This window comes from Electrophorus electricus, chromosome 22 (assembly GCF_013358815.1).
Source record: "Electrophorus electricus isolate fEleEle1 chromosome 22, fEleEle1.pri, whole genome shotgun sequence".
NCBI lineage: Eukaryota > Metazoa > Chordata > Actinopteri > Gymnotiformes > Gymnotidae > Electrophorus > Electrophorus electricus.
In genome coordinates, this window is record NC_049556.1 from 434,985 (window position 1) to 453,571 (window position 18,587).

General features: G+C 39.5%; 1 protein-coding gene across 1 annotated transcript; it reads left to right on the forward strand.

Annotated features, from left to right (window-relative positions):
* The first annotated feature begins 1,918 nt into the window (after positions 1 to 1,918).
* LOC118240641 lies at positions 1,919 to 18,307 on the forward strand. The gene is made up of 7 exons (XM_035521712.1): positions 1,919 to 2,218; positions 10,293 to 10,557; positions 16,384 to 16,659; positions 17,554 to 17,657; positions 17,782 to 17,856; positions 18,044 to 18,094; positions 18,250 to 18,307. The coding sequence occupies exons 1-7, from the start codon at positions 1,919 to 1,921 to the stop codon at positions 18,295 to 18,297; spliced, it is 1,119 nt and encodes a 372-aa protein (XP_035377605.1). The 3' UTR covers positions 18,298 to 18,307.
* Positions 18,308 to 18,587: the final 280 nt, after the last annotated feature.

Here is an 18,587-nt window from a genome sequence, read left to right on the forward strand (position 1 = left end):
AACTCTCTTGACTTCTTTTTCTCCTCTCTCCACAGATGAAATTCTTCAACTCCTGACTTCCAGCAATCTGACTACATGTCCGCTGGATACAATTCCTTCTGCTCTGTTCCAGACAATTGCAAGAGATTTGCTTCCTTTCATCTCTGTCATCATCAACAACTCCGTATCTTCTGGATACGTGCCTACTGCATTCAAAACCGCCAGGGTGGTACCAATCCTGAAGAAGGCCACACTTGACAGCTCCAGCGTTACCAACTACAGACCGGTATCACTTCTCTCTTTCCTCTCAAAAGCCCTTGAACGAGCAGTTTATAATCAAATGTCTTTTTCTCACCCAGAACCAGCTGCATGATCCCAATCAGTCTGGTTACAAAGCGGCACATTCTACAGAAACGGCCCTCGTATTGGTGACTGAGAAACTTCATGCCACTAAAGCTGCCAAACAGTCATCTGTTTTGATTGTTGTAGACCTTTCAGCAGCCTTTGACACAGTGAACCACAACATTCTTCTCTCTGTTCTTTCCAGGATTGGTGTGACTGGCTCTGCTTGGAGATGGTTTCAGTCCTATCTGGATGGGCAGTCCTAACAGGTGACATGGAGAGGATCCACATCCAAACCGTGCAGACTCTCCACTGGTGTATCACAAGGCTTAGTATTGGGCCCCCTTCTCTTCTCTTTGTATACTCGTTCTCTTGGTGATGTAATATCTTCTCATGGTTTCTCCTACCACTGCTATGCCGATAAAATTCAATTATTTCTTTCTTTTCCACCCTCCGACACGCAGGTCTCCAGACGGATCTCGGCATGCTTGACTGACATTGCGTCATGGATGGCAGCCCACCACTTGAAGCTCAACCCCAGTAAAACTGAGCTTCTGTTCATCCCAGGTACAACCCTTACCATGACCTCACTGTTTCCTTTGAGAACTCCCTGGTATCACCATCCGAAGCTGCCCGTAGCCTGGGCGTAACTTTGGACAACCAGTTGTCGTTCTCAACTCATGTTTCTAATCTAACCCGGTCTTGCAGATTCCTCCTTTGTAACATACGAAGGATTTGACCCTTTCTTTCGCAGGAAGCTACCCAGGTGCTTGTGCAGTCTCTTGTGATCTCAACGCTAGACTACAGCAACTCGCTACTTGCTGGTCTTCCTCTAAGAACCATCAAACCTCTACAACTTGTCCAGAATGCAGCAGCATGACTGGACTTCAATCTTCCAAAGTTCACACGTTACTCCACTGCTGCGCTCCCTTCATTGGCTCCGTGTAGCTGCAAGCATCAGATTTAAAACCTTGACGCTTGCCTACAAAGCAAAAAATGGACCAGCCCACACGAGGTCAATGGTCAAAGCCCGATCCATACCTCGAGTACTTCGAACCTCAAGTATGGCTCATCTTGAAATACCTTGCTTCAGGTCTCGTGGATGACAAACATTGAGACTATTTTTCTGTCCTGGCTTCCAGATGGTAGAATGAACTCCTGCTTGCTGTCTGGACAGCAGAGTCCCTTGCAGTCTTCAAACGCAGACTGAAGACCCATCTATTTTTAGAATATTTAAAGGACAACTGACACTACTCCCTTATTGACTGACTAATTTAGTACTTATTGTAGGGCGTTGGTTATGTTGTTTAACAAACTCTAGCACTTATTGTTTATAGCACTTATCATTGTTTAAGATAGACCGTATGTATTTTGTACTTCTAGGTATCAGCATTCATCCCTGTATTTTAGTTCATTGGTATGTCTGATTCTAATCTACTGTACTAGGATATATTCTATGAGTAAACGACAAAGCACTTTTGTAAGTCGCTCTGGATAAGAGCGTCTTCTAAATTCCATAAATGTAAAAACTTGCTTATTGCACCATAAATGTTCTTCTTGTCCTTTCATGCTTCACACAGGCAGTGCGAGCACACAGATGGGTAACACCAGCGCTCACACCAGGCTGCTGAACCAAAGCAACAGGAACGTGTGTGTCTTCCTCACCCAGGACAAGCTGGAGGTGGACGCCTTCATTGCCAAGCTCGATGCCCCAGGCGGGATGATGATGTCGTCGCCACGGCCACCAACCCGGCCAGGCGGAATGGTGAGGTTCGGTTTCCGTGGTGACATTGCAGGCCACTGCGTCTTGGCCTCACAGATGTGTCAGCTCCTGTGGAAGGAGAATCAATATGTGTCTATCTTTGTCGAGGATGATGAGAAGATTTGTTCTAAGCATGTGTGTATATGTGTTCTGACCTCACCAACATCCGTTGTTGTAAAGGGTGGATCATTTGTACTGTGGATCAGATGATCTGTGGATCATTTGTACTGTAGATCAGCTGATCTGTGGATCGTCTTCAGGGGTTTAGTGGGGTGTGCGGTGTGGCCTTCACATTGAAGTGAAGTTATTTTTCGTATATGTTTTACATATATATTATTATTTGAATTTTTCTCCAATCTTCTAATTGTTTTTGAGCTTGTACAATTTACTTTACTGACTAAAGCAAGCTCTTGTGTGTGTGTGTGTCTGTGTGTGTGTGTGTGTGTGTGTGTGTGTGTGTGTGTGTGTGTGTGTGTGTGTGTGTCACTCTGTGTAGTTACATTGCCATATATGGACACTGTTTGTTTCTGTACTCCAGCACACTAACTGTAAAATGAATCCACCATAACTGTTACCGTGCAGAACCTCGAAGGTATTTGCATCTACACTGTGTGAACCCTACAGGAACCACACACCCTTCGTTTTCTCTAGTTTTTCTAATCAGAACAATGTGGCTGTCCGGCTGCTTGTACAGTAAACTACACCATGTGTCCGTGTAATATGTGTGTGGGAAAAATGAGGAAATAAAATGATCTCTAGACACATTAACTTTTATTTACCGTCGCCTGTCTTGCTACTGATAGGACCAAAAGTCTATCGCACACACGACTTCATTTAAAAGCTTTTGATTGGTCACTTGTACTGTTTGTAATCAGTGTAATAAAAGCCAATACTATCAAAGCCACTGCTATTGTTGTATAATGGAATATGATTTCTATATAACTAACATATATAGGTTCATGATCATATATTTGATTTTAAAGTGTTTCAGCATATTGGACCACTATTTTTTTATTTTATCATACCAGAGATCTAAAGATTGAGCTCAAATTGAGGGGAAACAGAGTCAGACATTTAAAATCTACCACATTATTAATAATAAGACTTGGAATATTTAGCACACGCGTTTAACATTAACAACGATTATTATAAGAGAATCGAACACCGGGCGGTAAGACGTCAGTTCAACGATATTTTGTGCTTTTCTTCAGGGTCGTGTAGCGCTAAAACGCACTGTCTCTATCTAGTGGTAAGAACAGGGTATTGCAAGCGAGACGGGACAATGCGTCAGTGGACAAGAGGGATGTTTTTTCTTTTTACCTACTAGTCTGTTGACCCATTGAATTTAAACATTAAAACATTAACATTTAAGTGCCTAATTAAGCCCTATTATATCATTTAAAGATTTATAGATGCAGCGCTCTGGGTTCAGAATGTGTATTCAAATATACATCAGATATAGAGGGGCAGTAGTGAGTAACACTGGGTCTGGGTGTGTTTGTGAGGCTGATTGCTGGTGCATAACCTGCTGGATGGAACTGGCTGAGAAAGACGCTTTACTGTTAACATTACTGTTAATAAAAGTCCCCATTAACATTACTGTTAATAAAAGTCCCCATTAACTCTATAATTAAGAAAAGTCCCCATTAAATATACTGTTAATAAAAGTCCCCATTAACTATACTGTTAAGAAGAAAGTCCCCATTACCTATACCATTAATAAAAGTCCCGATAAAGTACTATACTGGTAATAAAAAAAGCCCCAATTAACCATAATGTTAATAAAAGTCCCCATTACATTTACAAATAAAATCTTCCATTACCTATACCATTAATAAAAGTCCCCATTACCTGTATTGTAAATAAAAGTCTCTATTATCTTTACTACTAATAAAAGCCCCCTATTAACTATACTGTGTCCCCCAATTATCTATTTTGTAAATAAAAGTCCCAATTAACTATATGGTTAATAAAAATCCCATTAACTACCATGAACTATGTTGTAAATCTTTTATTTACAACACAGGTAATGGGGATTTATATTAACCATATAACTTTTATTAACTGTACTGTTAATAAAAGTCCCAATTAAACATACCATTAACAAAATGTCCCAATTAACTATACTGTAAATAAAAGTCCCCATTAACTAAACCGTTAATAAAAGTCCCCATTAAGTATATTATTAATAAAAGTATCGATTAACTATACTGTTAATAAAAGTCCCCCATTAACTATAATGTAAATAAAAGTGCCCATAAACATATGCTGTTAATAAAAGTCCCCATTAACTATATTGTTAATTAAAGTCCCCATTATGTATACTGTTAATAAAAGTCTCCTTTACATATAACATTAATACAAGTCCTGATTAACCATACTATTAATAAACCCCCCCCATTAACTATACTGTGTCGCCCAATTATCTATTTTATAAATAAAAGTCCAAATTAACTATATGGTTAATAAAATCCCTATTAACTATAATGTAAATAAAAGTCCCCATAAACATATACTGTTAATAAAAGTCCCCATTAACTATACTGTTAATAAAAGCCCATTATAAGGAGCTTCTCTTGTGTTTCTATCAGCACTGGATCTGCGTTTGCTGAAGGTTCTCAGACTGTAACAGAGACTGGAGGAGGAGGAGGAGGAGGAACCAGGACCTGTACACATGTTAACTGTTAATAAAAGTCCCCATAAACATATACTGTTAATAAAAGTCCCCATTAACCTTACTGGTAATAAAAGTCTCCATTAATCTTACTGATAATAAAATACCACATTAACTATACCATTAATAAAAGTCCCTATTAACTATGCCATTAATAAATGTTCCCATTAACTACACTCGTAACAAAAGTCCCCCATTACCTATATTGTAAATAAAAGGCCCCATTACCTATACTTGTAATAAAAGTCCACCATGAATTATATTGTAAATAAAAGTACCCATTAACTATACTGTTCATAAAACTCCACATTAACTCTACTGTTTATAACAGTCCCCATTAACTATATTGTAGATAAAGGTCCTCATTTACTATACTGTTAATGAAATGTTAGGATTAACAGTCTGTTATTAAAGGAAACAGGACCTGTACACATGTCTACAGACCACTGAGTGAAACACACACCAGCTCTACATCACGGGGAAACAGGACTTGCTCACCCGTACAACACACATGCGAATGCTAGTATCAACCAAATAATGTGTACACGTAAGTTAGACATATTAATGACATGAAATGATTGTAAGGATTTAATTAAATATAACTGTAATTATGTAATTAATTAAAATTTGCAGTTATACCTTCAGGAAAATGTGATTGTTTCAGAAAACAGACATTCAGTACAAAAAAGATCGGTAGTGTCTTCATTAATATTGCTTTAATACGGTGCTCACACACTTGGACACTTTGTTTATTTTAGACAGTTTTGGTTCTGTCTCCTGTCACATCTCTTTTCTTAGCAGTGACATTAGCAATAGCAGTAGACATTAGTAGGATGTTAGTAGTGATGTTGGGGCCTTATGTGAAATTATCCCAAAGATGCCTGCAGTGCACCTGTCAGAGAGAGAAGCTGGTCTCTGCCTCTGTCCAATGATGTCTAGATAGTCACATGACCCTGAGGGACTGTTGGACTGGCTTCTTCCAGTGTGAGCCAATCAGCTGAGAGGAGTGATGACACAACACTTTCAGCTTTTATTACACATCTATACAGTGTCCAGGTCATGGAAGGTTTCATCTGTTTGTCCCTTAACAAAGATAACAGGGGCTGGAGAGTTAAAGGACTTTGGTCCTGTAGCCCTCACATCAGTACTGGCTACATGCATGGAGATGTGGTGGAGTGTACTGAAGTGTTTGTGGGTAGAGTGTGTACTCAATGAAAATGTCTGACCCAGAGTTCCTCTCCTCTCTGCTTGTGTTTATAGTGCATTACCTGCATACACACACAAACACACATTTTAGAAATTTGTTTACCCAAAAAAAATATTTGTATAAAAAAACGAATCGGTTTGTACAGAATAACGCTCATAGCTCTGTCGGGAATCAAAATACTAAGGTCTGTATGATAGAGCTGTACACCTGTATGATAGAGTTGTATGATATGTTGTATTCTAAGTTTTGTGAAGGGTAAATAGAAGGATATCAGTGTAGTACCACTGTCATGAGTGTCATGAGTGTCATGAGTGTCATGAGAGGCATCGCAGTACAGTGAGTTCAAGAGTAAATGGGGCCTCAAACAAGTGTCCAAATATTTATCTACTATCTTTAACATCAACCCTGCAGTTAACATCTACCATTTATCTTTACGTACCTCACACACACACAAACACAAACACAAACACACACACACACATACACACACAAAAACACACACCCGTACACACACACAAACACACACACATACACACACACATACACACACACAAACACACACACACACACACACACACACACACACACACACACATACACACACACGCACATGCACGCACTCATGCAAATACAGTAATAAAACGGAGACATAAGATCAGAGGGAGGTGAGTGTTGTGGTTTCTGTTCTATTTCAGCTGTGTAGCAGAGGGAGGAAGTGCAGGGTGGTGGGTGTTATGGACTGTTAGAGCTGATAAATAGTGACCTGCTCTCTACTTCATGTTACTGATACTTAGTGGTGTTTAATAATATTCATTTAAAGTGTGCAGAATCAGACTTAATTCTCTCTTCTTTCACCTGCACATTCTCTTTTCTACTCTCCACAAACTGTGTGTTGAGTTTGCATGGATCTGGTGTTAAAGTGTTTAGAGTGTGATCATCTTACTGTGGTGTCTGAGTGATGAGGGCTTGATACTAGAACACGTGTGTCTGTCCCTGTCTGACACCCTGAGGAATTCTCTAGTGCTCTTCCTCTGACTGCTACCCTTGTGTCCTGGAGCAGGACAAACTGCTCCAGGGGAGAGAAGTGGATCAGCGCTGCCTCCTGTTCCCTCCCCCAGCATGGAGGTCCTGGAACAGCACTAAAAGTGACCCACCCCAGTACACACAGAGGAAAGACTGAGACGAATAATAATAATATTTCATATTAGGTTTGGTGAAGGGTTGGCCTCACTATCTTACAGAAGGAAAAGAATCTGAGCATCATTTGTTGTTATTCTTCATATATGTTAACTGAGTGTGTGTGTGTGAGTGTGTGTGTGTGTGTGTGTGTGTATGTATGTGTGTATGTGTGTGTGTGTGTGTGTGTGTGTGTGTGTGTGTGTGTGTGTGTGTGTGTGTGTGTGTGTGTGTGTGTGTGTGTGTGTGAGAGAGTGCGTGTTTGTGTGTGTGTGTGTGAGTGTGTGTGTGTGTGTCTTTGAGAGAGAGAAGTAAAATGTGAGATCGTCATGTAAAGAGGAAGGAACCACACAGTCTGTGTCCACTAAAGGAGGTTTTAGAGATCTGCAAAACATTCTTTCCCCAAGTATTCAACACATTTACATTAAATTAATGAGTTCAAAGGAATAATATTATTTATAATAATTATGATGAAGAGTTGGCCTCACTGTGTCCTACATACACACCACACAGTACAGACACTTAATATAAAATGGAAACCACAACCTCTTCTCTCTCTCTCTCTCTACACCCTTCTCTTTGTCTATGTTTATTTCCCTCTATTCTCAGAAGTGTGCTCTGACTATGAGAATACAGGACTTGGCCTCACTATATGTAGCACTCACCACAGACAGTCAAGATACTTAAAATAACCTCATTATAATAACACATTTTAATTCTCAGAATACAGGAAGTGATGAGTCTTTAACACACACAGTCAGTCAGTCAGTCCGTCATTACTGGGACAGTATGGAGCTCAGTCCACTCCTTGTGGTGTTCTGTGAGTAAATGTTCTCTTTATGTCTTCATTAGAGTCAGAGGTGCTGTATGAAGTTGGAAATGTGCAGTCTGAGGATCCTGACTGATGAGATTATGTGTGTTAGTTGTGTAGTTCCCTCAGAAGGGAGGATCAGAGTTTCACTTCCATGTGCTCAGGTGTTCTCATTGTATCCAGATGTGTTATGGAAAGGGTTCTGTTTGATGTATTGGGTTGAAGAGCAGGAAGAGAAGGTCTGGTACATGTTTGTACTGAATATGGGAACAGACCAGTTACCGGTGTACTTCTAAACATCAGTGTAGCTAATGAAACACGGAAGTGATATGGAGGCTTAAGACTCTAGCAGATGAGTTTGTCAGAGTTTTAACAGTAAGACCAGTGAAGAGAGGATTACAATGATCAACACAAGAGCTACTGAAATCATGGAGTAGAGTTTTAGAGGAAAAATAAACAGATTTAGTGAGAGATGTGACATAAGGTTCAAGTGAAAGTGTGGGGTGAAGAAGAACCCCAAGATTCATAACTACCTACACAGGGTTGACAGCCATGACATCACTATCACTATAGAAACTGGAGAGTCTGTATATTTGAGATTTGGATCATACCAACATAATTTAGGAATACAGAAGTCAGTAGAGTACAACAAACCCAAAGAATGACCACAGATATAAGTGGGAAAACCTACATGCTGTGTGGTGTTGAAACAGTTCAGTACAGACTACAAACAAACCCTGTAGAAAATCAGCAGATAACATCCACTGCTTGGACTGTTTTGTGTGTTTGTGTAAATTAATAACTACAACAGTGTGATGGAACAATGTAACCTACTGTGTATATTAAGATTTTAACAGACTAAACGTGTAAAAATACTGTAACTTCAACAAATGTAATGTGAGTAAACAATAAAGGAAGGTGACGATCAACAGGAAATGACCAAGACAAACATTATTAACTGTTTGGTTTTTGTAATATAAATGAAAACACTTATATTAAGAGGGGGAAGAATGATCTTGACCAACATAGTCTGGCTGTAATCAGCCTGACACAAGAGAGAATCTCCATTTTATAGATATGAAAGGAAACACTGTGACATGAACATCAACGCACACAACTCCATTGGATTCTTTGTCAGAGCTTCATGTTATCAGCAGAAATGGAGAACAACAGTTCTACATTCCTGGAACAGCTCACAAACACTTTTATTTTCTCCCATTAATACTGCATGACTATTTAACAATTAATCCCATACAAGAATTTCAGAAACAGGTTCACAAATTCAGCAGATTTGTGAATCAGTGTCATGATCCCATCGCTGCATTCATCTTCTTTCTGTTTTTGTTCCCATCCTGGTTTTCGTTTCCATGTGATTCCTGGTTTTGGTTTCGTTAGTTCAGCCCCTCGTTTAGCTCTCTGTCCTTCATTAGTTTCCCCTGTTCCTCGTTTCTACCTTGTTAGGTCGTGTTTTTAAACCCAGTGTTTTCCTCAGTATCTTGCTGGTGGTTGTTCTAGCCATTATCTGCTCATTGTGTTTGTACAAAGCCGTTGTCTGAGCTCTTGTCTTGTTTCACGTTTATTCAGTCAGTGTTCTGGGTTCTGCCTTGTTGTCTGTGTATCTGTACCCTGTTTTCTCTCCGTTTGTCTGTTTATTTATTTTCCAGATTTTTGTGTTTTTCTTTTTGTTTAATATATTTCCTGGATCTGTTCGTATCGGTGCTATGACCCTGGACTGTCTTAATGACCCAGATTCTGGATTTGCGCTTAATAAATCTCACTCTCAGCGTTTGCGTCCAGCTCTCTATCGCTCCACGTTACACAGTGTGTGTTCATTCTTCATAAACCTTCTACACACTTAGAGAATGCTGGATAGGATGTCCATAAGTAACAGACACTGTGGAACTGTGAAACAGCAGTAGTGAATCTGCTCATACCACAGCACACACCACTGTCCACACAAACATAAATCACTGACGCCCCCTTGTGTTCACAACCTTCAGCGCTCTAAAGCACTCTAATGATGGTTTATCATGACAGAGTCATGTCTTTCACTTTTGTTTAACTAGGGTGCTTGTGAAAACAGCAGTCATTTTCCCCACTCCGTTTGAAGCAGAGTTTACATTTATGAAAAGTTGCTATTTTAAATGTATTAATTTACACATTTAGCATTTTAGTGTATGTATTTTATAATTAATTAATTTATATAGCATTAAAACATGTGCAGGACCAGACAGCACTGACTGGTGTGGTAGATTTAGATTTAGATCTGTGTAATTTATTTGTTTTTAAAGTAACTGAATGAAGAATTCAAATGTTTAATGTTTCTGCAGGTCATGTTAAAGCTGTTGTGAGTGTAAGTCCTGATAATCACGTGTTCAGAGGAGAGACTGTGACTCTCAGATGTGACATACAGGGAGAAGGAGACACTGGGTGGACAAACAGCTGGTATAAGAATAACTACAGTATCTACCCATACAACACATACAATCCATACATGATCAGCTCTGTTACACAGTATTACAGTGGTACATACACCTGCAGCGGGTACAGGGGAAGAGACTCTCAGAGCTCAGAGATCAGTAATGCTGTTACATTAACTGTGTCAGGTGAGCTTGGACTGTGAATTCAGCCAATAGACATTCATAGCAAGGTTGTTATTGTGTGTGCATGATTTTAAACACCCAGGATTTTATATTTGCTGTGTTACAGAGAGAGCCCAGGCAGTACTGATTGTGTCTCCACAGAGCTGGCTGACTGAAGGAGACTCAGTGAGTCTAAGCTGTGAGGTCAGAGACTCCTCTACAGGCTGGACATTCAGCTGGTACAGAGCTGTTCCCTACAGAGAATGTTTAACTCCAGTAACAGACATTCATGGCTCTGTGAGGTATTGTGCTGAGATCCTCTCAGACAGCATCAGAGGAGCTGGAGGCTCCTACACTCTCAGTCCTGCTGATCTACATCACAAAGGAGTTTATGTGTGCGGAGCAGAGAGAGGAGAACCAGCCTATCAGACACAGTACAGCAACACACAGCCACTATGGATCACTGGTGAGGACAAACAACAGCTGTGTGTGTGTGTGTGTGTGTGTGTGTGTGTGTGTGTGTGTGTGTGTGTGTGTGTGTGTGTGTGTGGATGAAACATTAGACATTCAGTGTCAGTGTCATTCCTAAATCCCCAATCAGCTAGTCTTAAAGTTAAACATTCAAATATAAAATAAAGATGTTAGAGAATGTCTAAAAATCACACAAAGAAACACATTTTTATACATTGTTCAGAAGTAATTATGTATTCACCCCACCTTCTTTTACATACTAGCGTTGCATTCACCTTCATTACATCCAAACCAAACATTCGTCAACATACGTTCGTTCCTAGAGCTTCCTAAGTTCAAGACTGTTTACTCACTACACACTAAATAGAAATAAAGATGCAGACTCTGGAATTAATTGAAGAGAAGCGCTGGTCCCGTCTTTATTCTGAGCTCAATGTTATAAACGAGGCATTATCTGGAGAATGTCTAACAGTCTCAGGTGGGCTCACCTTTATACCTTTTCTTCAAGGACCCTTACATCACCATTTTTATTTTTTCATAATACTTGTCCAGGTTCCACTATTGTTCTCCACACCAAACATTATTCAATGTATGCAAATTGATATTCAGTACTTACACCAACCTGTTCTTGCTACCATTACATTCATCCTGAACTACTTCTACTTTTGAAAGGCGATCATATTATATAACACCAGATGCCCATATTGGTTCTTCCAGTGATGTCCATATTGTTTCTTCCAGTGCTTGGCTGGGCTGTCCCGTCCTTGAAGCAAGGCTCCCCATCGACTGAGGCCCCTAGAGGCCTGTCAGAGGCCTCCTGAGGATTTACACTGAAGCCTACAGAGGTCTTTCCAGCATGAAACCAGTTTATTCTGGACCTTCCCTATTTTTGTGCTTACAATATCATTTTATTACCTTGTTATGACCCCGTCAGGCTGTGAGGCTGTAACAAGGAAAAAGAAGTGCAAATGTCTAACGTAACAGAAGTTGTGGAAAAAAATGAACAGCAACAAAACAAACAGAAGCACAAATGGAAGGTTTTTTGAGTGTATTGTACAGAGGTTGTGATTTACAAATAATCTTACTGGTGCAATTCCTTCAGGAGTGACACTGGCCAAAATAATAACCAAAACCCACACTGAGGAAATAAAACTATACACTAACTAATGCTAATAACACAAGAAACATAGAACAAACTTTTCTAACTTCCTGACACAAACAGACAAAACCCACACTAAGGAAATAAAACTATACCCTAACTAATCCTAATAACACAAGAAACATACAACAAACCTTTCTAACTTCCTGACACAAACAGACAAAACCCACACCCACCAAAAACTGCAGTCACTACTTACCACCAGTGTCCAACACCAATGTACCACACAAACAATATTTACACTCTTTACACAATCTATATATATATATATGTATGTATACACAGCTACCGAAGCAGGAGGTGCGAAGCCAAAGATGAAGTTCAAAAATGTGGAAAAACAAGGTGATACACAACACGCCATACAAATGTTCAATCACAGCCAAACAAACTCCAAGCTAACACATAGTCTCCTTACTCGCTGTCTTCCTCTTCCTCTCTCGTGGGAGGGCCTTTTAAACAGCCGACACAATTGGCTGGAAAACCCGGCAAGGAACATGGCGGAGTCTCAAACAGGGTGGAAATCCTGGCAGTGAATCTGGAACACACACACACACACACATCGTTCTGTAACAACCTCAATATGCAAACTGATATTCAACACCCACACCAGTTAGAAGCTGTTACCGCTACATTCCAAGAGGAGGCTTCTCTTGACCTTGTCCTAAAGAAGATGTTTTTCTCTACAGTCCTGAGTCTGGTGGAGAGGTCGTATATCTTACCTTGAGTTCCACCAAAACCTACCCATGATCCTTTACTGAAGCCTGCAGAGGCCTCTACTAGGGCTCTGGCCTGTACTCCCTGATGGTTAATGTTATCATGTCTAATGCAATGTTGAGTCTCTTTCCCCTCTAAACACTCTTTTTATTACCTTCCCACTGATCACGTGGTATGGCCCGCCGCATGCAGTGGGAGTTTCTCATCGACTATTTGTGACTCGTCCTATTTGTAACCACGGCCAGCTGTCAGCACACACCTGCATCTGGTTTAGTCTTGTTATGTTTGTAGTATTTAAACCCTTGTTGGTGTGTGCGTTGTTGTCAGTCTTTGCTCATGTTCACATTCACGTTTATGGTCACAATGTTCATGGTGTCTGTGTTAGCTGTAGCTGTAGTTGTAGCTGTAGCTGCATTCATGTTCACTGTTTATGTTATACGTGAGTGCCGTTGTCTTGATGGTGTGTTAATAAACGTGTGTCACCATCAAGGGAGTCTGTACGTACTGCTCCTTGCCCTGTGGTACTCGGGCTGTTATGTTACCTCAATAGACACAATCATGATCTTAGATAGATGTCACTACCTAGATATTATTAAACAGAATTTATTAAAATTATTTTCTCTCATCAGACCAATCAACACAATGCTTGTAATCTTTCCACGTTAAATTTGTTCACTACACTCCTGCTATGATAAGACAATAACAATAACACGTGATGTATAATTTCTGTTTCTAAGGTCTGTCTCCTCCAGTCTCTCTGATCATCAGTCCCAGCAGAACTCAACACTTTAGTGGTGACTCTCTCTCACTGAGCTGTGAGGGACAGAGTGACTCTACTGGATGGAGAGTGATAGGATACACACACAGTGGGAGTGTGTCAGATTGTTTATCACTCTGGGGATCAGTTACAGGATCTAGATGCAACATCAGATACCTCTACACAACACACACTGGAGTGTACTGGTGTCAGTCTGAATCTGGAGGGAGCAGCAATCCTGTTAACATCACAGTGCACAGTGAGTCTACATGTAGTGCACTCGCTAGTTAAGGAGAAAAGGAAATGTTTGATAACAGGATATTATCGTTCACAATATGTAGAACTATCAGTTACTGGCTAAGAAAACTGTTAACTAGAGTTAATAAGAAAAGCTGTTTAACATGTTCTCAGTGTGTGTGTGTGTGTGTGTGTGTGTGTGTGTGTGTGTGTGTGTGTGTGTGTGTGTGTGTGTGTGTGTTAGTTAGTTTGCTTTCCAATAATTGGGTAATTGTGTGTGAGGTCAGAATTTAAAGATTTCACATCTTTATTATTACACTAATTTAACCAGAGCTTCAAATTTAACCAGAGCTTCAAATGTATGTTGGCAAGAAAATCATTTTATAATTCTGAATCTTGGAGCAGTAATCCTGTGAACATCACAGTGCAGGGTGAGACTCCATGTAGTGAATTTACGTTTGTACTGAGTTTACTGTAAACACCATGAACACCATTTCCTGTCCCTGACTGAACTCTCTTCAGTTTATATATTTGTATTTTCATATGCATTTGAGTATTTGAGACTATGGATATACATTACTTACATTTAGTCATTCAAGCCACAAAACGTAACTGTTACCCATCATTTTCTAAGAGACAGAATAGATGTTTTCTACAAATTCTATTGACAGCAGAAATAGGAAATCAAATTACAGTAACCAAAGTACTCAAGGAAAAAGCCCCATCTTGTGGTGTGAATCAGTATTTACATAAATGTAACATAAAGCGTTCACAGGGAATCCAGTTACATTAATTAAGGCTTAAATTTACAGGTAATACACTCATTTATTATAGAAAAATAAAATGCTATTACATTGCTGGATATATTGTAGATAACTGGTTCCAGTGGCGTTGTATCTATTTGTAAACTAGGGGCCATTTTAATTCTAGGACTGGCTGGTAGCGTTTTAGACAATAAAAACATTTGTGTTAATTTCTGTTGACTTTAAGAACCACCTGTACTATCACCACATTACTTCTACTGTACCATCACCACATTACTCCTACTGTACCATCACCACATTACTCCTACTGTACCATCACCACATTACTCCTACTGTACCATCACCACATTACTCCTACAAGTGTCACATTACTGGACAAAGTGTCCAAGGTGGTACTGGATGGAATAATTAAGTGACTCACAGTCATGGGTTCACATTTTACCCTCCAATCACAATCAGATCCCACATAATCTCCAGATAATCTCCACAAAACACAGTGATTAACAGATTAGAATGCAGCATCATGGGTCTAACCTGTTTATTATAATATATGTAAATACAGATTGACTCCAGGAAGACACTGGGGGTCAGTCAGCTGTAACATGCAGTGTTCTCCATCTCTTTCCACAGATTTACCCACAACTACACTGACTGTGGAGTCTCAGAGTCCTGTGTTCACTGGAGAGTCAGTCACTCTGAAGTGTGAGGTTCAGGGTTATGTTTGGTGGACATATCAGTGGTATAAGAAGAAAGCACAGAGTCAGTGGACTACAGTGTCTCAATCTGTGTTTGACACTGTAAACAGAGACACTCTCACCATCAGTGGAGATGCTGTAGTTAATGGAGATCAGTACCAGTGTAGAGGAGAGAGACATGACAGACCAACAACATCACAGTACAGTAACAATGTTACCCTCACTGTACATGGTAAGATTACTGTCATTTCATGAATTTATTGTCTATTTCATTTACTTAAATTATTGTTTGTTAAATAATTTACACTATTTGTATTCATCAGCATAATACACACTCCATGTATTGTGTTTACTAGGCAAAAAGGAAATTGTAGATGTAAAGTAATTACACACTACATTGTATTAGATATATATTGTAATTACAGTTACACTGCATGGTATTAGACCTGTACTGTAATTACAGTTCCACTACATGGGACTGGAACTGAAATGCAAACTTACTTTGTATTTACTAAGTACTGTGTGATTTCTACAAGGGAGCCTGAGTTGGTTCAGACTGTGCAATCGAATTGGACACAAATATTGAGTAGAGAAACCCTCAGACTCACATGTGTATGAGCAGGACTGTAATCCTGACCCCAACCCCTTCTCAAAGTCCAGTTAAAATCCAGTTACAGAATGTTAACAGCATGTCTATAACAGCTTGTTGAGTATGCTAAGATGGTATGTATTATACCTGTTACATGTTCAGTGACTTCTCAGGTTAACATCTACAGATATGAACTTGGACACCCAAATAAAGTGAAAAACAACTGAATTAATCAGATTATAAACAAATCTGATATAAACAGTTAATTAAAAGTCTGTTGATTAATCTACTGCTTCACTACTGCTACACCATGTTACTGAGATTCTCTTGTTTTTATTTTAAAATATTTAAACTACTAAAATACTTCATCTATTTTTAATCTGAGAATGTTAGTCATTTCATAGATATCTCTATGCGCTCCGCCATTACATGTCCTGAACTGTGTGTTTCATCTCCATCCGCAGTTAAACCTACACCTGAACTCACATCAAGCCTTACAGGAGCTGCACTAGTGGGAAACCCAGTGACTCTGCACTGTAAGCTGGACCAGTCTGCTGGTTGGAGCTTTTACTGGTCCAGACACACACAGAACCCTGAGAATGAGACCAACACTGCAGCAAACTCCTACAACATCAGCTCAGTGGCGCCCTCTGATGGAGGCCAGTACTGGTGCAGAGCTGGCAGAGGAAACCCAGTCTACTACACACACTACAGTGATGCACTGTGGGTAAACGTTACTGGTGAGGAACAGTTTACAGTGTATAACTACCGTAGAAATTAAATTCATCAGTTAGATATTCAACAATATCAGTTCTTGTCAACCCTCAGTAAAAGTTGGCACAATATTAGATTACAAGTGTCACTACTTGTACTGTGGAGTCTTGGACATGTGCACAGATTGGCCACCAGAGGGCAGCAATCAATAATATTTTAGTAGAAATATAACAATGCAAATCAATAAATGTTTGATGTCCTGAATAACAGGAAGCTGTCATATCTGCTACAGGACATGCTTTATGTGTTCCTGAATGTATGTATTTATTCAGCATTAAAACATACTGGACCACACAGCATTGACTTGTTTGAAAGATTTAGATTTAGTTCTGTATACTAGTGAGTTTAAAGTGTATAATTATAGAAAACATTGTGTTGGTTATCTGTGTGATAGATTTAGGTCTGTACAGTAACTCTGACTGTACATGGTAAGATCACAGTCATTTCATGAATTTAACATCTATTTTACTCATTTAAACTCTTTATAGAAATGAGCAGAACACACGCAGTCCACATGTATTGTGTTTACTTATTAAGGGTAAAAAATATACTGTAAATGTACCTTTATTCCAGTAATACTGCATGGTATTATAGCAATGAAATGCAAACTTACTACATTTCTTGTTAATATCATTACCAACTTATAATGGATCTTAAAAAATAATACACAGGACTGTTGTTTTGGCACCCCTGATTTAAAAGCATTTGTTTGCACCCTGCACTACAAGACCTGATCTCACTAATAGCGCCCCCTACTGTGGTGAAGAAGAGAGTACACAGTGACCTCACATAGTCTGGAGCAGAGACATGTGACACATTATTTTGTGATTGATGTGATGTTTTTGTTCCTATGAGTTCAGCTGCTGATTCCTCCTCTCTTGGCCAGATTAGTTTGACTGTGGGACAGAGTTTGGTCGTGTTGTTCATCTTACTGACCCTGCTGTGGTGCTACAAAACCAAAAAGGTCTGAGATCAGCTGCAGGTCATTTATGAATAGTTTAAATTATTATATGTTTGTATGATACACATCATCAAACCTTTTACAGTATTAAACACTTTTCTTTTATTTCCATGTTGCCTTGGAGCAGAATCTCTGTGTCACTGTACTGGGAGTCAGTCAGACATCAATCAGACATCAGATCAGACCCAGAGAGAGTCAGGAGGTGAGGGGTGTCAGTCATACCACTGCACACTGCTCAGACCATGAGACAACAGCAACTTTCCTTATTGACAATCAACTTAAAGCTTTATCTTCTCTAAGACAATTTAAATAATCCTTCATGACTTGTGATTCACTCTCTACTGTGTCCAGTAAACTTTCAATTTAGCTTTATTTTCCTTTAACCCCAGAAGCTGCCCACATATATGACACAGCTGAGCCAGCAGACAGGAGCAGCACAGGTAATGATTTCAATTCCCACTGAATGTAGCATTGAAAGTTTTGGACAGAGTGCAGCTATACAGTAAAGACCAGAAACCTCTTGTAGTAATAAACACAGTGTACTCTATGATAAACACACTGAACTCTGTGATAAACACACTGCACTCTGTGTCAGATGAACCTGCAGACGACCTCAGTGATGTCACTTATGCTCAGGTCATGAAACACAACAAGAAAAGCAGGAATAAAGGTACATCCACATCTCCCTCACACTGGGGTTTAATTCACACATGAGACAAAGGAAACACATGCTGGTCTCCAAAAGCAGCAGCAGTGCATTGTGGGAATGAAGTGTGTATGATGAGATGTTATTGGCTGGTGGGTTAGAATGCTAAAGGTCAGCAAGATGTCACAACTGTGTTTGCTTTGGTTTTGTTCTCTGTTACTGCAGACACTGGTGCTGGACCCAGTGAAGTCACTTATGCTGAGATCAAACTGAAACCAAAACAGAAA

What these genes read in the sequence shown, in the direction of transcription:
- LOC118240641 (XM_035521712.1), top strand. Translation starts at nt 1,919, where the DNA reads ATGGGTAACACCAGCGCTCACACCAGGCTGCTGAACCAAAGCAACAGG. An exon ending in GGTGCTACAAAACCAAAAAG is followed by an intron (nt 17,658 to 17,781) that starts GTCTGAGATCAG and finishes GCCTTGGAGCAG; the next exon opens with AATCTCTGTGTCACTGTACT. An exon ending in AGCAGACAGGAGCAGCACAG is followed by an intron (nt 18,095 to 18,249) that starts GTAATGATTTCA and finishes ACTCTGTGTCAG; the next exon opens with ATGAACCTGCAGACGACCTC.